The sequence below is a fragment of the Tursiops truncatus genome, chromosome 5, assembly GCF_011762595.2.
Source record: "Tursiops truncatus isolate mTurTru1 chromosome 5, mTurTru1.mat.Y, whole genome shotgun sequence".
In the NCBI taxonomy this organism is placed as follows: domain Eukaryota; kingdom Metazoa; phylum Chordata; class Mammalia; order Artiodactyla; family Delphinidae; genus Tursiops; species Tursiops truncatus.
This window is the reverse complement of record NC_047038.1, coordinates 33,570-54,491: the sequence shown is the minus strand read 5'-3', so window position 1 is coordinate 54,491 and position 20,922 is coordinate 33,570. Positions and strand designations below refer to the sequence as shown.

The following is a 20,922-nucleotide window of genomic DNA, read 5'->3' as shown; positions in this document are numbered from 1 at the left end:
TTGTGTTGTGTGTTAAAACTCCAAAGCTCATGATTTACATGGGCAAACCCAAGCTCATGTCAATTTTCTTCTATAGTTTTGAATAGTTTTGTATTTAAAATTTGTCTGTGGGGACTCCCCTGGTGGTGCAGTGGTTAAGAGTCCGCCTGCCAATGCAGGGGACATGGGCTCGAACCTTGGTCCGGGAAGATCCTACATCCCGCAGAGCAACTAAGCCTGCGCTGCGCAACTACTGAAGCCTGCGCGCCTAGAGCCTGTGCTCCCCAGCAAGAGAAGCCACTGCAATGAGAAACCCGTGCACCACAACGAAGAGTAGCCCCGCTCGATGCAACTAGAGAAAGCCCACGTGCAGCAACGAAGACCCAACGCAGCCAAAAATAAATTATAAAATAAAATAAAATTTGCCTCTGAATAACTTTGAGTGAATTTGGTATAAGTTGTAAAGTTTGCATCTACATTCATTTCATTCCAAATGGTTTCCAGTTAATTGTTCCTCTACTAATTTTAGAAAACTTTTGGGATAGAGACTCCACTTCAGTTTGAATTTCCAGTTTAATGGATTCAGCAGTTCTGTCAGTACGGAGGCGCTGTCTCCAGTGACCTGTGAGGGAGGCCCTGCGTGCACTTCCTGCACTGACCACATGGTGGCGCCAAGCTCCCCTCTCTGACCCACAGCGCATGCTCGTTCCCTGCGAACTCGATTCTGAGCGCAGCTGAGAGGAGTTGTGCCTCCTCCGGCGCGGGGGCGGGGGCTTCGGGTGGGACGCCCGGCTCAGCGTCTCTGCTGAGAGGAGCTCGGTCTCCGTCGCCTTAGGACTCGCTGGGGTTTCGGCTTCAGGACAAAGTGGGGCTGCATCCACGCTGACTAGGGAACAGGTTACCTGAGGACCCAGGTGATGCCTGAGGGAAAGGTGAAGAGACAGTGAGGAAAAGTGGGGAGAAGCTTCCTGTGGGCGACTGACGGCTGAGGGGGTCCCTCTTCATGTGACCGAGGAAGGGCTTGGTGTGGGAAGCTGGGTTTTGGGTCAGGTTTGTGTGCAGGGTAGCCAGCATGAGTTATGGGGTGTCCAGTTTCCCCAGCACCATTTACTGTGGGGAGTGTCGTGCTCCGTGGTGTGTCCTTGGTCCCTGTGTCATGAATTAACTGACCCCGTCCGTGTGGGCTGAATTCTGGCTCTCCGTCCTGTTCCTCTGGTCCCTGCGCCTGTTATGAGCCAGTTCCGCGCTGTTTTGGGGACTAGCTTCGTGATGAAGTGTGAAGTCAGGGAGGGAGATGCCTCCAGCCTGTTCTCTTTTCTCAGGGTCGCTTTGGCTATTTGGGGTCCTTTGTGGCTCCACAGAGGTACTAGGAGGATTTGCTCTATTTTGGGGGAAAATACCGTGGAATTTTGGGAGGGGTTGCATTCACTGTGTCCATTGCTTTGGGTAGAATTGGTATTTTAACAATATTAATTGTTCCGTCCCTTGAGAACAGGATGTCTTTCCATTTATTGGTGTGTTTTTCAATTTCTCCATCAATGTCTTAAAGTTTTCAGTGTGCAGGTCTTTCACATCCTTGGTTAACTTTATTCCCAGGTATTTTGTTCTTTTTGATGCAGGTGTAAATAGGGTTGCTTTCTTTCTCTTTCTGATGGTTCATTATTAGTGTTTAGAAATGCAACTGATTTCTGTGTATTGATTTTGCAACTTTACTGAATTCATTTATTAGTTTTAATAGCTTTTTTGTGGAATGAAATGGAAAATTGGAATTCAAAAATCCCACTGTTTCTACCGTATCCAGGTCGTCCACAACACGGAGGACAGTGGCTCCTAATATAACCTTCCCCCAGTGCCTCTAAATGACACGTGGACTTTGGGTGAACTGGATCTGGGTAAATCTTGGCTTCTATATGGAAGTTTGATTTTTTCTCTGCTTTTCTGGCGTGCTATTGGCATACATGATGTTTTGAAAAGTAATTTACTTTCCAGTAATTTCAAACATACAACTTTACATACATAAAACAAGTCTTGTACCTTGATTAAATATACTCCTAAATATTGATGTTGACATTATTTAAAACGGAATTGTTCTCATAAATTCTTTTTCAGATTATTTTTTGCTAGCGTATACATATAAGACAGATTTTCATGAATTGATATTTTGTTCTATAACTTTGCTTAATTAGTTGATTAGCTCAAATAATTTCTTTGCTGATTATAGGTAGTTTTATATTTAAGATGATGTGACCTATGTTCTGTGAAGAGACACAGTTTTAATTTTTCCATTCACCCACGGATGCCTTTCATTTTTTCCTCAAGAGTCTGGGTAGAACTTCCAGTCACTACTGAGTAACGGTGATGGAGGCCAGCTTCCTGGCCTTGCTCCTGATTTCAGGAGTAAATCTTTCAGTCTTCAGCATTGAGCATGATGTTTGCTGTGGCTTTTTGTACCACTCTTTTCCATATTGAACAAATTTCCTTTTAGTCCTGCTTTCTTGAGTGTTTGTCATGAAATAACACTGGATTTTCACTGTAGTTTTTCTGCATTAATTGATATGATATTATTGTGCTTTAATACATTGCTTACTTTTAATATGTTGAGCAACCTGAAACTTCTGGTGTAGAGATACTTGCTTATGGCATTATCCATTTAAAGTTCTGTTGGTTTCATGTTGCTATTATTTTGTGATAGATTTTTACATTCATATTTATAAGTTATATTGGGGTAGTTTTTTTTTCTTCTTTCTTTCCTTCTTTTTTATTTTATTTTGTTTTTGCGGTACGCAGGCCTCTCACTGTTGTGGCCTCTCCCGTTGCGGAGCACAGGCTCCGGACGCACAGGCTCAGCGGCCATGGCTCACGGGCCCAGCCACTCCACGGCATGCGGGATCTTCCCGGTGCAGGACACGAACCCGTGTCCCCTGCATCGGAAGGCGGACTCTCAACCACTGTGCCACCAGGGAAGCCCGGGATTTTTTTTTTTAATTCTTTTTCTGATGGTTCATTATCAGTGTATAGAATCACAAATGATTTTTGTGTATTGATTTTTCTTTTTGTTTTTGTATCCTGCAGCTTTACTGAATTCATTTTTTAGATGTAACAGTTATTTGGTGGTTGAATGTGGAAAACTAGAATTCAGAAATCCCACTGTTTCATCTACATCCAGGTCATCCACAGCACCCAAGGCATAGTGGCTCCCAATATAATCTTCCCATGGTGCCTCTTGTGGTATGTGGACTCCTACAAGGGTGGTTAGCATCCCCACAGTGGGTGAACTGGATCTGGGTAGGGCTCGGCCTCTATAACTGAGTTTGATGTCTGTATTTCTGGCATCGTATGACATGGTTGTTTTGATAAGTACTTTATTTTCTAGTAAATTTCAAGTGTATAAAAAACTTTAAATAGCAGTATAAAGTTTTCCACCTTCACAAAATACTCCAGTGTGTTTTACCCTGTGAGAGTGGGAGGGCCACTCTCCCAGGGAACCAGCACATAACCCCATAATGAGGAATAATTATGGTTTCCACATTATAATCCTATCCACAGACCCGCTTCAACTTTCACCAGCTGCCCCAGCTTTGTGGAAATGTATTTTTCTACTCAAATCCAGTTTTCTCTTCTTGGAACCATCACTGGGGCTTTTCTTCACTTTAAAAACCTTGCTGGATTGAAAGTGTACAAGATGAGCATGATCTGGGTGGTTTTCTGTATGGCTTCTTTCACTTGGGATGTTTTCTCTGTTTATCTGCATTGTAACATTGATCACTATTTCATTCATTTTTTCCATTGTGGTTAAAAACACATAACATTTACCATTTAAACCATTTTTTACAAGCTTTTTAAAAAACTTATTTTATTTTATTTTCTATTTCTTGGCTGTGTCGGGTCTTTGCTGCTGCACGCAGGCTTTCTCTAGTTGCGGCCAGCGGGGGCTACTCTTCATTGTCGTGTGCAGGCTCCTCATTGCGGTGGCTTCTCTCGTTATGGAGCACGGGCTCTAGGCGCACGGGTTTCAGTAGTTGTGGCACGAGGGCTCAATAGTTGTGGCTCACGAGCTTAGTTGCTCTGCGGCACGCAGGATCTTCCAGGACCAGCGCTTGAACCCGTGCCCCCTGCAATTGGCAGGCGGATTCTTAACCAGTGTGCCACGAGGAAAGCCCCATTTCAACCATTTGTAAGTATCCAGTCCTGTGGCCTTAAGTACATTCGCATTGTTGTAAAAATATCCTCACCATCCATCTCCAGAACTTTATTTTCCCCATGTGAAACCGTAGCCATTAAACACTGACTCCCCTCCACCCCTGGCAACCTTATTCTACTTTGTTTTTGGATTTGACTTATCTGCATACCTCATACTAGTGGAATCATAGAACGTTTGTCCTTTTCGTGTCTGGCTGGTTTCACTTAGCATAATGACTTCAAGGTTCATCCACATTGTAGCATGTGTGAGAATTACCTTAGTTTTAAAGGTTGAATCATATTCCATTGTGTATATGCTACACTGTACTTATCCATTCATCTGTTGAAGGATGTGTTGTGTTGCCTCCACCTTTTGGCTATTGTGAATAGTGTTGCTGTGAATATGGGGTACAGATATCTGTTCCAGTCCTTGCTTTCTAATATTCTGGTTGTACACCCTGGAGTGGAATCAAGGGATCATACGTTTTCCATGTTTCTGAGGAGCCACCATACAGTTTTCCACAGCGGCTGTATAATCTTACTTTATTCCTTTATATGACAGAATAATGCAGCTTCTGGATCTACCTTATTTTGCTTATCCATTTACCTGCTGATGGACATTTAAATCTTTTCTACCCTGGGCTATTGTGAACAGTGCTGCTATGAATAACTGGTGTACAAATTTTTGTTTGAATGCCTGTTTTCCATTTTTTTGGTATATATCTAGGAGTGGAGTTGTTGAACCACATGGTAATTATATTTTTGAGTAAATGCTAAAGGTTTGTGCACATAGACTGCACCATTGTACATATCCACAAGTAACTTTTTTTTTTTTTTTTTTTTTTTGCGGTACGCGGGCCTCTCACTGTTGTGGCCTCTCCCGTTGCGGAGCACAGGCTCCGGATGCACAGGCTCAGCGACCATGGCTCACGGGCCCAGCCGCTCCGCAGCATGTGGGATCTTCCTGGACCGGGGCACGAACCTGCGTCCCCTGCATCAGCAGGCGGACTCCCAACCACTGCGCCACCAGGGAAGCCCCACAAGTAACTTTTAAGGGTTCCAATTTCTCTGCATTGTTGCCAACATTTGTTATTTTTATTTACATATTTGAAAATTTATTTGAAAATTTATTTTTATTCTACTGTGTGTGAAGGGGCATCACACTGTGGCTTTAATTTGCATTTTCATCATGACTCCTGACATTTGCCATCTTTTCATGTCCTTGTTGACCATTTGTATGTCTTGCCTGGAGAGCAGTCCATGCAAGTTATTTGTCTGTTTCAAAAATTGTACTGTTTGTCTTTCTGTTGATGAGTTGGAAAAGTCCCGGGTATATTCTAGGTAAAGAGTCTTATGAGATATATCATGTGCCAATATTGTCTCCCATTCTGTGGGCTGTCTCTTTACTTTCTGGATAGCCTCTTTTGATGCACAAAGGTTTGTAATTTTGAGGAAATCCAATGTATCTATTTTTTTCTTCCATTTCTTATGCTTTACTGTCAAATCTAAGAAACCATTGCTAAATTCGTGGTCGGGAAGATTTAATTCCTTGGTTTATTTGAGAGTTCATAGGGTCCTTTCTCAGTACCCACTATGCCAGGCTTTAGGCCTGGGGCTGAGTCAGTGTGAGGGTTCAGCGGTCACGGTTTAGGGTTATGGGTTATTGTTGGAGAGTCAGGGTAGAGGGTTGTAGTTAAAGGATCAGGGATTAGAGTTTAGGGGTCCGTGGCGAGGGTCTAGGGGTCTGGGGCTAGGGTTGTTAGGGGGTTACGGTTGGAGGTTAGGGTTCTTAGGGTAAAGGTTAGAGTTAGGTTTAAACACAATTGGCCCTCATTGCCCTCCCCTCTCCTTCTCTCTGAAGCCTCCAGAATGGATAGGACTTGCCCAGGGTCAAACAGGAGTCAGGGAGCTGAGGTGAAGAACTGTTTTTCTGGCCTCCCTTCCGCCAGTCCTGGGCTCTGAGAGAAGAATGAAATGTCTGTTCTTGTCTTGGACTGTTTCTTATCCACCTCAACCTCTGTCAAGGATTGGGGAGGGTGTCAGAAGTCATGCATGGTTTCCTGCTGCCCTCCTACCTGGGAAGGGTGATGCTGGCCCTACTGTGCCTGGGCAGCCCCAGGTTCCAGCACAGCCCAGACTGGAGGGCACTCAGTGGACATGTGTGGATTTATACAGGACTGGGTGCAGTGACCTGCCAGCCCCCAGATGCTGCCTTCTTGAGGGCTGCTGGGCCCCTCCTGGCACTGGAGGCATCCTTTGTCCCATCTGAGTGGGCATGAATAGATGATCAAGTCTCAGGCAGGACAGCCCTCGACCTCTGACTATCCAGGCAGGCATCTGCGGTCCTCTAGCTCAGTCCAGCCTGGGCATTGTCAGGCCCTCATGCACAGCTACGGAGCTGACCATGATGCCGGGCAATTCAAGAGGTACCTGGGCAGTGTAGACATTCCTTTGAGAAGTTTCAACCACCAACATGCATGTGGCTGAGAAGAAGGCCTCCTGCTCACGGCCTCACAGGCTGCCAAGAGAGGTAATAATCCTCTAGACATTGGAGTGTGGCCCTGACGCAACACCCATGCAGCAGACCATGGCCCTGCAATCCTCTGTCCTTTCAGTCGTTAGAAACTTTTGACACGCATATTCATTAAGAATCAAAGACATGGGAGCAACTGGACCTCCCAGTATGAGGTTTACACTGCCACTGCCATTGTCTTGGAGAGCCATATGCATCCATGTGGCCTCTGGAAAGCCTGCCGACTATGGGTTCCATGGCATGGAAGAATTCTCGAGCCTCCCGTTACTTCATTGCACAAGACTTTCCTTACCACCCTAGCATTTGGTTTCTTCCTCTTAGTAAAGGAGAGAGAAGAAACTGGAAAAGGAGCAGTATTGTTTTTCAGGGATGGGCAATTAATATGGCCAGGGAGACGGCATAACTCAAGGACTCTCACCTCTCAGGGGCAGGAATGAGGTCTGTGTGTCTTCTGACGGCACATGGGCTGTTCTGGGCCAGCCTCTGAGATGTGAGGACCTGATGCCCAAGGAAAGAGACTAGAGTTTACCACCACCAATGATCCTGACTTTTCAGCAAGTGAAAGAACTTGCAGTCTTGGGAGGGACAGTAAGAGCACTGGATGAGTCGCTGCAGCCCCTGACCCTAAGTGAACCCCTTTCTTTCTTTTGTGTCAGATTCTGTGCTGTGCAGTGAGCTGTCATTGACATAGAATCTGTTGCTTTCTCCCGGCCAGCATCTGTTCTCAGGCCCAAGGGCCTCAGTTTTCCTTTGGGAATTAAATCTCACCTGCTTCCAGTCCAAAGAGTTGCAGAAGGATGACCCCATGTTCCACCCAGCTCGAAGATGGGTTTACAACCCACATCTAGCCAGTCCCATTTTCCATCTTCTGGTGATGGGTCAAGGATGAGAATGCAACCCAAGCCAGACCAAAGGCATTTAAAACCATGAGTTTCTTGGAATCCAAGAAAAGGAGAAACTCTTTCTCGGAAAATGGATGGTGAGTGGTTGTCAGCCTAGAACTGCTGTTGGCCCAAGTGCAGTGAGAGAGCCTGTGCCTGTGAATGGGGTCCCCCAAAGGCACTGAGCGGGACAAAGGTTTGGAGAGAAGCAAGGTCACACTGAGACAGTGTGAGCCCCTGGACCTGCCAGGTCCAAACCCATTCTTCAACTTGCCACTTGCAAGTATTAATGTATTTCTAGCCTTACAATAAATACTAATTTATTTTACTTCCGTAAGTGTGTCCAGTCGCTGGGAAAAGAAAAAGTCCTGGTTGATACATCTGAGTCAATAATCCCTGACCCTTCCTCAGGTGTCCTCACTGGGTAGGCATGGCTGGGGGAGGTGAAGACACTGGGTGGGGTCATATACTAGGGGAGCTGGCAAACAGCTGTGTCCCTGCTACTTCCCTGTCCCGGGAGAGGGAAAGCCTGGAACAGTGATAGGATAGCCAGTAGGGAAGAGGTTCCTCAGTGGTTAATTGGCCTTTTTGTGTTTTCCTTAATTTAGGGTCCATTTGGGTAATGTGTTTTTACAAAGAAATCCCCCTTTTCCTCTAGATTTCCAGTTTGTTACAGTAGGTTTCTCTTATTTGACGTTTAATTTTTCCTGTCTAATTTTCTACAGCATCATGACAAATAATGAACAAATACTCGTACTTTACTATTAACTGAAGTCCCTATTCACGTTCCCTTTGTTATACCTTTCCTTGTTCCAGGATCTGAGAGGACATGCGGTCATCATGTCTGTTTAGACTCTTCTGGGCTCTGACAGTTGCTCAGACTCTCCTTGTTTCCATGACCTTGACAGCGTGGAGGAGGGCTGCTCAGGTATTGTATAGACTGCCGGGCGCTGGGATTTGCTCGGTGGTTTTGTCGTGGTTAGACTTGGCTTTGAAAAAGCAGACCACAGAGGTGAAGTGCTTCCTCTTCACTATATATCAAGAGGACAGGCTCTTAAGGGAACTTCTCCCTTATATTCTTAATTTTGGCCACCTAGCTGAAGTAGTGTTTGTCAGGTTTTCCCACAGTGGGGTTATTTTTTTCCCATGTCCATCCTGTGTGTCTTATGTAGGAGGCAGTCATAATGCAGAAGCCACACTTGAGGAGAGAGGGGTTAGCTTCACATCCTTGATGGACAGCTGAGTGGCTATATACATTGTTTAGAAGCTTTCTGCACAGGAGATTTCTATTTAACACCATTCATCAAAAACTATGGAATTTATTTATACCAGTTTGGACAGGTGAATAATTATTGTAAACTTTTGGTTATAATCCAGCACTACATTATTAGACTGCTTAGTTCATTCTTGCTTTGGCTGTTGAGAGCTTTTTCCATTTGCTCTTGTTTTCATTTTACATAATTTTCCTTTTGTGGGTTTTAAAATTTTTTGGTACTTCTTTACTTTCTGATATTTTAAGATTATCCTGCTTCATATAGTTACTGTCTCAGTCCTAGCAGCAGCCCTTTCTTCACAGAGCCCTTGCTCCTTTTATTAGAGAATGGTATTAAAAACTTACATGTGGGAGCTAAATATGCTCGGCTGACAGTGCATGGAAATATGTGCATGTATCCCAGCCTGTGCATATACACATAATCATAAAGATTTCCATGTGGAACTATGTGCAGGCTAAAGAGAGTTTATACTGATGTCTCCAACCGGATCTGTTATGACATGGATATTGTAACCTTCTCCCTTTGTTTGACTGTAGCATCCAACTCCAGTGGTAAGAAACCTGGCTTCCACCCTTTGTCATTTATTACATTCAGTGCTTGTTCCATTTGACGACTGATATCATAGTTTCAGTACTGTTAGCTGCTACCCCTCATGGGAAAGAACATAGAGTCCACTGTGTGTGTATGGCACATTTTGTCTTTGGCCTACAGATTCTGTACCTTTCCAAAGTTAACTTAGGTCAGCCCATTTGTCCCACTACAACAGCGAGTTTTTTCATACACTTCTGAATCAGTTAGATTCTTTGTTACCTTCTGTATTCCAGTCTTTGACACTCCCATATCCTAGGTAGCTAAGTTTGAATAGATTGTAACTTACTTGTTGGGTTGTAAAAATCTGTGGGTGTAGCCAAATGCATAGTGACAGGTATTCACCACTGAAGTATCATATGGACTATTTCAGCCACATATTCCGTAAACTGTTTACCATGTCAGTTTTGCCTTTTCTAGAATGTCATATAAAGGAGGTCATACACTGTGTAGCACTTCAGACTGGATTCTTTCACTTAGCAATGTAAGTGTTAGATGCATCTATTTTTTTTTTTTTTTGCACGGATTCATGGTCGTCCATTCCTTTATATCTCTGAATAGTATTGCACTGCATGTATATGAGAGGAAAAATAATTTTCCCTCTACACTTCTATGTTCTTTATTGAGATCCCCCTTGTAATGAAAAAGAGAGGAACTGGAGAAAAAAATCAGAAGTTTAATATATACCCTGCGTACCTCCTGTATACTTGAAAGATACCCAGGAAAACTGAGTCACTCCCTGAAATGGCCCAAGCCATTACCTTAAATGCTATCTTCAGAACAAAAGCAAGATGTTAGGGAATGGAGGCAGCCATTTAAGGGATGTTATTAGTCAAAGCCCAGTAAACAAGGGTATGGTTGTTACACAGATTTACATCCAGGTCTATTTCATTGAAAAGCTTTTTTTAATTTTTTAAACATTTATTTATTTGGCTGCGCCGGGTCTTAGTTGCGGCCTGTGGAATCTTTAGTTGCGGCATGCGGGCTCTTAATTGCAGCATGCGGGATCTAGTTCCCTGACCAGGGATTGAACCCTGGTCCCCTGCATTGGGAGCATGGAGTCTTAACCACTGGACCAGCAGGGAAGTCCCAACAAGCTTTTCTTGGTATTTAGTCATCATTCAATTCCTGGTCCAGAGAGGGACATAGCCTTACAAATGGAGATATCCTTAATAAATGTAAATTTACCTCCTACAAGGGCATTTTCTACTTGGTTTTGAAAGATTCTCCTGGGTCTGCTGTTTCTTAAATTACTCAGTCCTTTTAGGACTTTTGTCAAATGGGCATATTTTGGGGTGATGTATTCTGCTCCCCTTGACATGTGTGTGCCCTAATTTGCTTATGAATTCATCTACAGAAGGACATCCTGATATCTTTAAGTTTTTAGCCATTGTGAATAGAGCTGCTGTGCATTACTTGACGCTAGTTTTGGTTTGAACACAGTTTTTCAAAGCAGTTGTCTAAATACAAGTGGTACACTTCTTGGATCCCAAGGTGAGACTTTTTAGATTTGGAAAAAACTGCCAAAGTGTCTTCCAAAGCTGGTTGTACATGCGTTCCACCAGCATCTTGAGTTTCTTCTTGTATGCTTATTTACTGCCTGTTTATCTTCTTGGGCCAGGTGTGTGTTTCAACCTTTACCAAATTTTAATGGCGTTGTTGGCATAATTTGAGTACAAATCCTTTATCAGACATGTGTTTTGGAAATAGTTTCTTGCAGTTTGTGGTTTGTCTTCCGGTTTTCTGAATAAGGTCACCAGACCCAAAGTCATGTAGATTATCTTTTTTTTTCCTAGGATTTTTAAAGTTTGGTAATTTAAATTTGTCTATGGGCATTTTGAGTGAATTTTGGTTTAAGTTGTAAAGTTTGTGTCTACATTCATTTCATTACATATGGTTTGTAATTAATTGCTCCTTAACCCTCTTTTGAGAAGATACAGTGAGATACTTGGCTCCATTTCAGTTTGGATTTGCAAACTTAGTATACACAGCAGAACTGCCTTCCAGATGAGGCCTCTGGGTTTGTGCGTGCGGGATTCCCAGCACTTTTCTCACGTCCCACAGGGGGCGCCGAACCCACCTGTCTGACCCTGGGGGCACAGGTGCACCCTGCACACAGACTTTGCTCTGTGACAAGCAGATAGGAACTTTGTCTCCTGTCAGGGCTTAGGTTTCTGGACCATGAGGCATTGTCCACCCTGACAGGAGCTGGGTTTGCTAAGCAACCACTGGTGAGGAGACTCCACAAGAGGAAAAAATGAGCAAGTGTGGAGAATCCTCCTGTGCAGCTGACTGCTGGGTGGGTGGGGTGCATCTTCAGGGCACTCAGGAGAGAAAGGGTTTAATGTGGAATACTGTGCGCTGTTAGTTAGTTTTATGTACAGTGTAGGTGGTGACCAGTGTCGTTCTTTGGAGACTGGTGTCTAGTATTCCCGGCACTGTTTGTTGATGGCTTTAGGTTGAATAAACTTTTTTTTTTTTTTTACATCTTTATTGGAGTATAATTGCTTTACAGTGGTGTGTTAGTTTCTGCTTTATAACAAAGTGAATCAGTTATACATATACATATGTTCCCATATCTCTTCCCTCTTGCATCTCCCTCCCACCCACCCTCCCTATCCCACCCCTCTAGGTGGTCACAAAGCACCGAGCTGATCTCCCTGTGCTATGCGGCTGCTTCCCACTAGCTGTCTGTTTTACGCTTGGTAGTGTGTATATGTCCATGTCACTCTCTCCCTTTGTCACAGCTTACCCTTCCCCCTCCCCATATCCTCAAGTCCATTCTCTAGTAGGTCTGTGTCTTTATTCCTCTCTTACCCCTAGGTTCTTCATGACATTTTCTTTTTCTTAAGTTCCATATATATTTGTCAACATACGGTATCTGTCTTTCTCCTTCTGACTTACTTCACTCTGTATGACAGACTCTAGGCCCATCCACCTCATTACAAATCCCTCAATTCCATTTCTTTTTATGGCTGAGTAATATCCCATTGTATACATGTGCCACGTCATCTTTATGCATACATCCGATAATGGACACTTAGGTTGTTTGCATCTCCTGGCTATTGTAAGTAGAGCTGCAATGAACATTTTGGTACATGACTCTTTTTGAATTATGGTTTTCTCAGGGTATATGCCCAGTAGTGGGATTGCTGGGTCATGTGGTAGTTCTATTTGTAGTTTTTTAAGGAACCTCCATACTGTTCTCCACAGTGGCTGTACCAATTCCCATTCTCACCAGCAGTGCAAGAGTGTTCCCTTCTCTCCACACCCTCTCCAGCATTTATTGTTTCTAGGGTTTTTGGTGATGGCCATTCTGACTGGTGTGAGATGGTGTCTCATTCAAGTTTTGATTTGCATTGCTCTAACGATTAATGACATTGAGCATTCTTTCGTGTGTTTGTTGGCAGTCTGTGTATCTTCCTTGGAGAAGTGTCTATTTAGGTCTTCTGCCCATTTTTGGATTGGGTTGTTTGTTTTTTTTTGTTGTTGTTATTGAGCTGCATGAGCTGCTCGTAGATGTTGGAGATGATGAATCCTTTGTCAGTTACTTCATTTGCAAATATTTTCTCCCATTCTGAGGGTTGTCTTTTCGCCTTGTTTATGTTTTCCTTTGCTGTGCAAAAGCTTTGCAGTTTCATTGGTCCCATTTGTTTATTTTTGTTTTTATTTCCATTTCTCTAGCAGGTGGGTCAAAAAGGATCTTGCTGTGATTTATGTCATAGAGTGTTCTGCCTATGTTTTCCTCTAAGAGTTTGACAGTTTCTGGCCTTAAATAGGTCTTTAATCCATTTTGAGCTTATTTTTGCATATGGCGTTAGGGAGTGATGTGATCTCATACTTTTGCACATACCTGTCCAGTTTTCCCAGCATCACTTATTGAAGAGGCTGTCCTTTCTCCACTGTCCATTCCTGCCTCCTTTATCAAAGGTAAGGTGACCATATATGCGGGGGTTTATCTCTGGGTTTTCTATCCTCTTCCATTGATCTATATTTCTGTTTTTGTGCCAGTACCATACTGTCTTGATTACTGTAGCTTTATAGTATTGTCTGAAGTCAGGGAGCTTGATTCCTCCAGCTCCGTTTTTCGTTCTCAAGATTGCTTTGGCTATCCGGGGTCTTTTGTGTTTCCATACAAATCATGAAATTTTTTGTTCTAGTTCTGTAAAAAATGCCAGTGGTAGTTTGATAGGGATTGCATTGAGTATGTAGCTTGATTTGGGTAGTAGAATCACTTTCACAATGTTGATTCTTCCAATCCAAGAACATGGTATACCTCTCCATCTCTTTGTATCGTGCTTAATTTCTTTCATCAGTGTCTTATAATTTTCTTCATACAGGTCTTTTGTCTCCTTGGGTAGGCTTATTCCTAGATGTTTGATTCTTGTTGCAATGGTAAATGGGAGTGTTCTCTTGATTTCACTTTCAGATGCTTTCCTCATTAGTGTATAGGAATGGCAGAGATTTCTGTGCATTAATTTTGCATCCTGCAACTTTACCAAATTTCATTGATTAGCCATAGTGGTTTTCTGGTGGCCTCTTTAGGATTCTCTATGTATAGTATCATGTCATCTGCAAACAGTGACAGCTTTACTTCTTCTTTTCCGATTTGGATTCCTTTTATTTCCTTTTCTTCTCTGATTGCTGTGGCTAAAACTTCCAAAACTAGGTGGACTAAGAGTGGTGAGAGTGGGCAACCTTGTCTTGTTCCTGATCTTAGTGGAAATGCTTTCAGTCTTTCACCATGGAGAACGATGTTGGCTGTGGGTTTGTCATATATGGCCTTTATTTTGTTGAGGAAAGTTCCTCTATGGCTACTTTCTGGAGGGTTTTTATCATAAATGGGTGCTGAATTTTGTCGAAAGCTTTCTCTGCCTCTACTGAGATGACCATGTGGTTTTTCTCCTTCAGTTTGTTACTGTGGTGTATCACGTTGATTGATTCGCCTACATTGAAGAATCCTTGAGTTCCTGGAATGAACCCCACTTGATCATGGTGTATGATGATCCTTTTCACGTGCTGTTGGATTCTGTTTGCTAGTATTTTGTTGAGGATTTTTGCATCTATGTTCATCAGTGATATTGGCCTGTAGTTTCTTTGTGGCATCCTTCTCTGGTTTTGGTATCAGGGTGATGGTGGCCTCGTAGAATGAGTTTGGGAGTGTTCCTCCCTCTGCTATATTTTGGAAAAGTTTGAGAAGGATAGGTGTTAGCTCTTTTCTAAATGTTTGATAGAATTCGCCTGTGAAGCCATCTGGTTCTGGGCATTTGTTTGTTGGAAGATTTTTAATCACAGTTTCAATTTCAGTACTTGTGATTGGCCTGTTCATATCTTCTATTTCTTCCTGATTCAGTCTTGGCAGGTTGTGCATTGCTACGAATTTGTCCATTTCTTCCAGGTTGTCCGTTTTTTTTTTTTTTTTTTTTTTTTTTTAATCTCCTCTATTAACTTTAATCACATTTTCAACATGCAGCCAAGAATGAAGCTTTGACAGCAAGCCATAAATTTACACAAGCAAGCATTGTCACTTTTCTGCAGTAGCAACACTGAGATAACACAAGAGTTGAGTATTTTCTTTCTTGTGCCTTTCTTTACTGAAGAGCAATAAAAAAAAAAAAGACCTGAAAGATTTATCCATACCTCAAATTCATTTGCCATAAATCTCTTGAAATTATTGCATTTAATTCTGCTTGGTTTATGGCAAATAAAAAATCAACTTAGTTCCTCAATTAGATTGGTAAATGCAGATTTTTAAAGATCACAGTGATGACAGAACTGGTACATGTTTCATCTTAATACACCTGCTGATGAGAACAGACATTAAGCACTAAAAAGGATTTCCATTTAACATGGATCATTTGCCATGTGGGCAGATACTTCTGGTGTACTCAGAGCCAGAATCTTTATATGGTTCCGGAGGGCCGCCTTGGCAGATTTTGCTGATCACTCATTAAACAGCTGAAACATGTATGGACATTATTTATCTTACAAAGCTTACCCACAGCAAAACACACGTAAAAATGAGGTAAATCTATGGGCAAGATTATGGTTCTTGGAAAGGTTAAAAGTCAACTCTGTATTTGGTAAGCTTTTCCTTGTGAGCACATTTTAAAAGCTGAAAATATGAAGTGCTGGAAGGCCACAAACTTAACAAGCATGTCTTGTCATCCAGTGAAACACGGCACTACGCTGCCATGCAAAATCTGCAACTTCTCCTAACAGGCCAATTCAGAGACCAACGTGGCTCTCTTTGAAGAGCAGAGACAAAGTTTTGACTCTCTTCAATGTGGTCTCTGCTCCCAGGACAGTTGTTTCTCAGTACATTACTCATGGAATAACACTGTACACACTCTTCCAAGAGCCAGGGAGGCTCTGACAGGCAGCCACCATATCGGCCTTCTGAGCCACAATAATAAAGTAACATTAACCCTGCATAAGAATGAGTTAAATTACTTTTCTAAGAAGTCTGTATTTACAGTTCTCCGAGATAATCAATGGAAACTAAGACCAATCCTCATTAACAAAGAGCGTGTTTATACCATTTTCCTCCTACTTCTCCCCATTTAGAGATACAGGCAGATACAGGAAATTAAAACTGGGAAGATGTGGCATTCTTCTAGGAAACAGCTAAGACTCCGGTAGCAGTTTCTTTTTTCTGCAGAAGAGTGACACTGAATACACTGCTCAACTTGAGGCAGAGGCTGAGCGGTTTCTGAGGGGAGGCAGTATTTTCTCATCAGTCTGTCACTGTTATGGCTCAAGTTCTCCAAAGGCTGGGTATTTTGCCAGGCCCCTCTCCATCTCGGCGTATTGTTCTTTCAGCCTCTCCATGGCTGTTCTGTGCTCTTCGTCCACTTCAGCCTGTTTGCTGTGTTGTTCTTTCATGAAATCCTCCCACTGCATTATATGCTGTTTCTCACTAGCTATTAAATGGTCATTACGCATCTTGTTTCGCTCCTGTTCCCTCTGTTGGAGCCTACAGACCGAGTCCGTAGCTGCTTGCAGTCTCTGGAGAACGTGGTTCAAGCTGTCGTGCATGGTCTCCCTGCACGCGGGAAGAGTATGTTCATTTGTCTCATGGATCATATTCTTCAAGTTTTCAAGAACTCGCATTTCTCGAAGACCACGTTTTTCTTCAAATTCTTTCACAAAATAACGGGTTTCACCTTGGATAACTGGTCTGTGATCTAACAGCCTTGAATGAATTTCTCCGAGATCCTTGATAATGAGATGGGCTGGCGAGCCCGCGGTCCCCACCGAGTCCTTCTTCTTGCCGCCGCCGCCGCCGCCGCCGCCCGAGGCGGCCTCACAAACCACGGGGGTCTCCGTCCCTCCGCCGCTCATCCCGGCCAGCTCCGCCCACCCGCGGCCCAGGTTGTCCGTTTTATTGGCATAGAGTTGCTTGTAGTGATCTCTCATGATCTTTTGTATTTCTGCAGTGTCAGTTGTTACTTCTCCTTTTTCATTTCTAATTCTATTGATTTGAGTCTTCTCCCTTTTTTTCTTGATGAGTCTGGCAAATGGGTTATCAATTTTGTTTATCATCTCAAGGAACCAGCTTTTAGTTTGATTGACCTTTGCTATCGTTTCCTTCATTTCTTTTTCATTTATTTCTGATGTGATCTTTATGATTTCTTTCCTTCTGCTAACTTTGCGGGTTTTTTGTTCTTCTTCCTCTAATTTCTTTAGGTGCAAGGTTAGGTTGTGTTTTTGAGATGTTTCCTGTTTCTTAAGGTAGGATTTTATTGCTATAAACTTCCCTCTTAGAACTGCTTTTGCTGCATCCCATAGGTTTTGGGTCGTCGTGTCTCCATTGTCATTTGTTTCTAGGTATTTTTTTGATTTCCTCTTTGATTTCTTCAGTGATCATTTCGTTATTAAGTAGTGTATGGTTTAGCCTCCACGTGTTTGTATGTTTTACAGATCTTTTCCTGCAATTGATATCTAGTCTCATAGCGTTGTGGTCGGAAAAGATACTTGATACAATTTCAATTTTCTTAAATTTACCGAGGCTTGATTTGTGACCCAAGATATGATCTATCCTGGAGAATGTTCCATGAGCACTTGAGAAAAATGTGTATTCTGTTGTTTTTGGATGGAATGTCCTATAAATATCAATTAAGTCCCTCTTGTCTAATGTATCATCATTTAAAGCTTGTGTTTCCTTATTTACTTTCATTTTGGATGACGTGTCCATTGGTGAAAGTGGGGTGTTGAAGTCCCCTACCATGAATGTGTTACTGTCGATATCCCCTTTTATGGCCGTTAGTATTTGCCTTATGTATTGAGGTGCTCCTATGTTGGGTGCATAAATATTTACAGTTGTTATACCTTCCTCGTGGATTGATCCATTGATGGTTATGTAGTTTCCTTCTCTGTCTCTTCTAATTCTAGTCTTTATTTTAAAGTCTATTTTGTCTGATATGAGAATTGCTGCTCCGGCTTTCTTTTGGTTTCCATTTGCATGGCATATCTTTTTCCATCCCCTCACTTTCAGTCTGTATGTGTCTCTAGGTGTGAAGTGGGTCTCTTGTAGACCGCATATGTATATGGGTCTTGTTTTTGTATCCATTCAGCCAGTCTGTGTCTTTTGGTGGGAGCATTTAATCCATTTACATTTAAGGTAATTATCGATATGTATGTTCCTATTCCCATCTTGTTCATTGTTTTGGGTGTGTTATTATAGGTCTTTTCCTTCTCTTGTGTTTCTTGCTTAGAGAAGATCCTTTAGCATTTGTTGCAATGCTGGTTTGGTGGTGCTGAACTCTCTCAGCTTTTGCTTGTCTCTAAAGGTTTTAATTTCTCCATCAGATCTGAATGAAATCCTCGCTGGGTAGAGTAATCTTGGTTGTAGTGTTTTCTCCTTCATCACTTTAAATATGTCCTGCCAGTTCCTTCTGGCTTGCAGAGTTTCTTCTGAAAGATCAGCTGTTAACCTTATGGGGATTCCCTTGTATGTCATTTGTTGTTTTTCCCTTGCTGCTTTTAATATGTGCAGCCTGCCATGCTATAGAGGTAAAGGGAAGCTCAACTTGAGTACTTGCCTTGAGGTAAGGCCCTGAGTAGACAACACACAAAGGGAGGCATGCGGCTGTTTCCACGAGGCCTTCATCGGGGTTCTGCCGTATTTTAAAGGAAGAACCCTTTTCAGGACTCCTAGGCCCCTCCGGTGTGCATCATTTTCCCTGCAGGGTCACTGAGTGCCTCCAGACCCCTGTGGGCCTGCTGAGCAACATCGAGGCCGGTCCGTTGGTCCCTCGGAGGCTCTCTGTGTATGCTGAGTGATGGGCAACACACTGCACGTTTCTTCAGGAGAGCTAAATTTCCAGAGCCCTCGAACAGCCTCAGGACCACATTTCTGGCCAGTAGGACGTGCCATGGAAGTCTTCGTCATGGCCCTGGTCTGAGCTGCCATGGGAAAACATTGTGCTTACAATTCTTCGAGGACCTCGTACGTGAAGTCACTCTGCTGGAGGAGAGAGTCAGCATCCTGCCGTGCTGTGTCGCTAACGGGACACTCAGCGTGAGCACTTGCCTCAAGGTAAGACCCTGAATTCCCGTGCAGAAGCGGAGGAATGCAGAAGTTTCCATGAGGCCATAGCCGCTGCTCTGCCTTATTTTAAGGAGAGTACGCTTTTCAGGACACCTAGGAGCCTCGTGAGGGCACCCTAGCCCCTGCAAGAGCACTGAATACCGGCATGCTCCCCTGGGCCTGCTAAGCAACATCCAGGCCTGTAGCCCTTTGGAGTCACTCTGTGTACGCCGAGTGTAGGGCCACACACTGCACTCTTTCTTGGGAGAGCTTGACGTCCCCAGCACTCCCACAGGTTCATGAATACTGCTCTAGGAAGTTCCAACATGCCATAGAAGTCGGAATTACCACCCTAGTCTGAGCAGAACTGAGGAAAGCACTTGGCTTCGCATTTCATCTATGACCTCCTACCTGAAGTCACCCTGCCTCTAGGGGAAAGTCAGCTTGCGTCCTGACTGCCACTAAAGCCCGGTTCTTTGTGTGACACTGCCGGCTTTTGAAGAGCCACAGGCCTGGAGGCCTAGCTAGGGCGTAGCTTGGTTGAGGCAGTTCGCTAGTTGCAGAACACACTGCTTCGAGGAGTTGATGGAGGGAAGGAACCACTGTGTAATCTGTGTCTCTTTTGACTTGTGAGAAACCACAGGGATGGATGCTGCATGTGCCCGTGGAAATGGGGACCTGATGGAACTAGCCTTGCTCTCCGAGTTTGAAAGCTCCATTCGTGCTGCCTTGAATCTACCTGAAATTCACTGCTCTTGACTGGCCTCTAGCCACTGTAGGCATGCTCTGGGAAGAAAACGAGATTCCTATAGCTAAACTGGTTGCTTCCATGGCCGTGGTGGAGCTCATACTGCCATGCTCTAGAGCTGACGGGAAACTCAAGGTGACTATTTGCCTGGAGGTAAGGCCCTGAGAAGCCTTGCAGAAAGAGAGGCATGTGGCTGTTTCCACGAGGTCTTACTGGCTGTTCTGCTTTATTTTAAAGGAAGTACCCTTTTCAGGACTCCTAGGCCCCTCCGGCGTGCATCATTTTCCCTGCAGGATCACTGAGTACCTCCAGACCCCCGTGGGCCTCCTGAGCCACATCGAGACCCATAGGTTCCTTGGAGGTCTTCTGTGTATGACGAGTGATGGGCAACACACTGCACGTTACTTCAGGAGAGCTGCATTGCCAGAGCCCTCGGACAGCATGTGGACCACATTTATAGCCCGTCCAACATGCCATGGAAGTCTTCATCAGGGCTCTCGTCTGAGCTGCCATGACAAAACACTCTGCTTAGAATTTTTCTAGGACCTTGTACCTGAAGTGACTATACTCAGGTAGGAAGTCAGCATCCTACCAAGCTGTGTGGTTAATGGGACATTAAATGGGAGCACTTGCCTCGAGGTAAGACCCTGAATTGCTGTGCAGAAGCGGAGGCGTGCAACAGTTTCCATGAGGCCGTAGCCACTGCTCTGCATTATCTTAACTGCAGTTCGCTTTTCAGGACACCTAGGAACTTCGCGTGGGCACCGTATTCCTGGCAGGAACAGTGACTAAGCCTAGGCTCCCTTGGACCTGCTAAGCAACTGTCAGGTCTGTAACCCTTCGGAGCCACTCTGTGTATGCCGAGTGTATCGCAACGCGCTGCACTCCTTCGTGGGACAGCTTGAAATCCCCAGCTCTCCCAGAGTTTCTCGGACACCCTTTTGGCACGTCCAACATGCCGGGGAAGTCTGACTCTATGCCCTAGTCTGAGCTGCACTGAGAAAAACCCTCAGCTTCGAATTCCATCTGGGACCTCCTGCCTGAAGTCACCCTGCCTCCAGGAGAAAGTCAGCTTGCGTTCTGACTACCACTAAATCCCAGTTCTTCGTGTAACACTGCAGGCTTATGAAGAGCCACGGGCCCGGATGCCTAGCTAGGGCGTACGTTGTTTGACGCAGTTTACTAGATGCAGAACACCCTGCTTCCAG

At 43.9% G+C, this 20,922-nt stretch overlaps 1 protein-coding gene across 1 annotated transcript; it reads right to left on the bottom strand.

Annotated features, from left to right (window-relative positions):
• Positions 1-15,947: 15,947 nt before the first annotated feature.
• LOC117312346 (biogenesis of lysosome-related organelles complex 1 subunit 5) lies at positions 15,948-16,799 on the bottom strand. Its single transcript, XM_033856433.2, has one exon. It carries the CDS (start codon positions 16,776-16,778, stop codon positions 16,185-16,187), a length of 594 nt encoding a protein of 197 aa, XP_033712324.1. The 5' UTR covers positions 16,779-16,799; the 3' UTR covers positions 15,948-16,184.
• Between the last annotated feature and the right edge of the window lie 4,123 nt (positions 16,800-20,922).

What these genes read in the sequence shown, in the direction of transcription:
- LOC117312346 (XM_033856433.2), bottom strand. Translation starts at nt 16,778, where the DNA reads ATGAGCGGCGGAGGGACGGAGACCCCCGTGGTTTGTGAGGCCGCCTCG.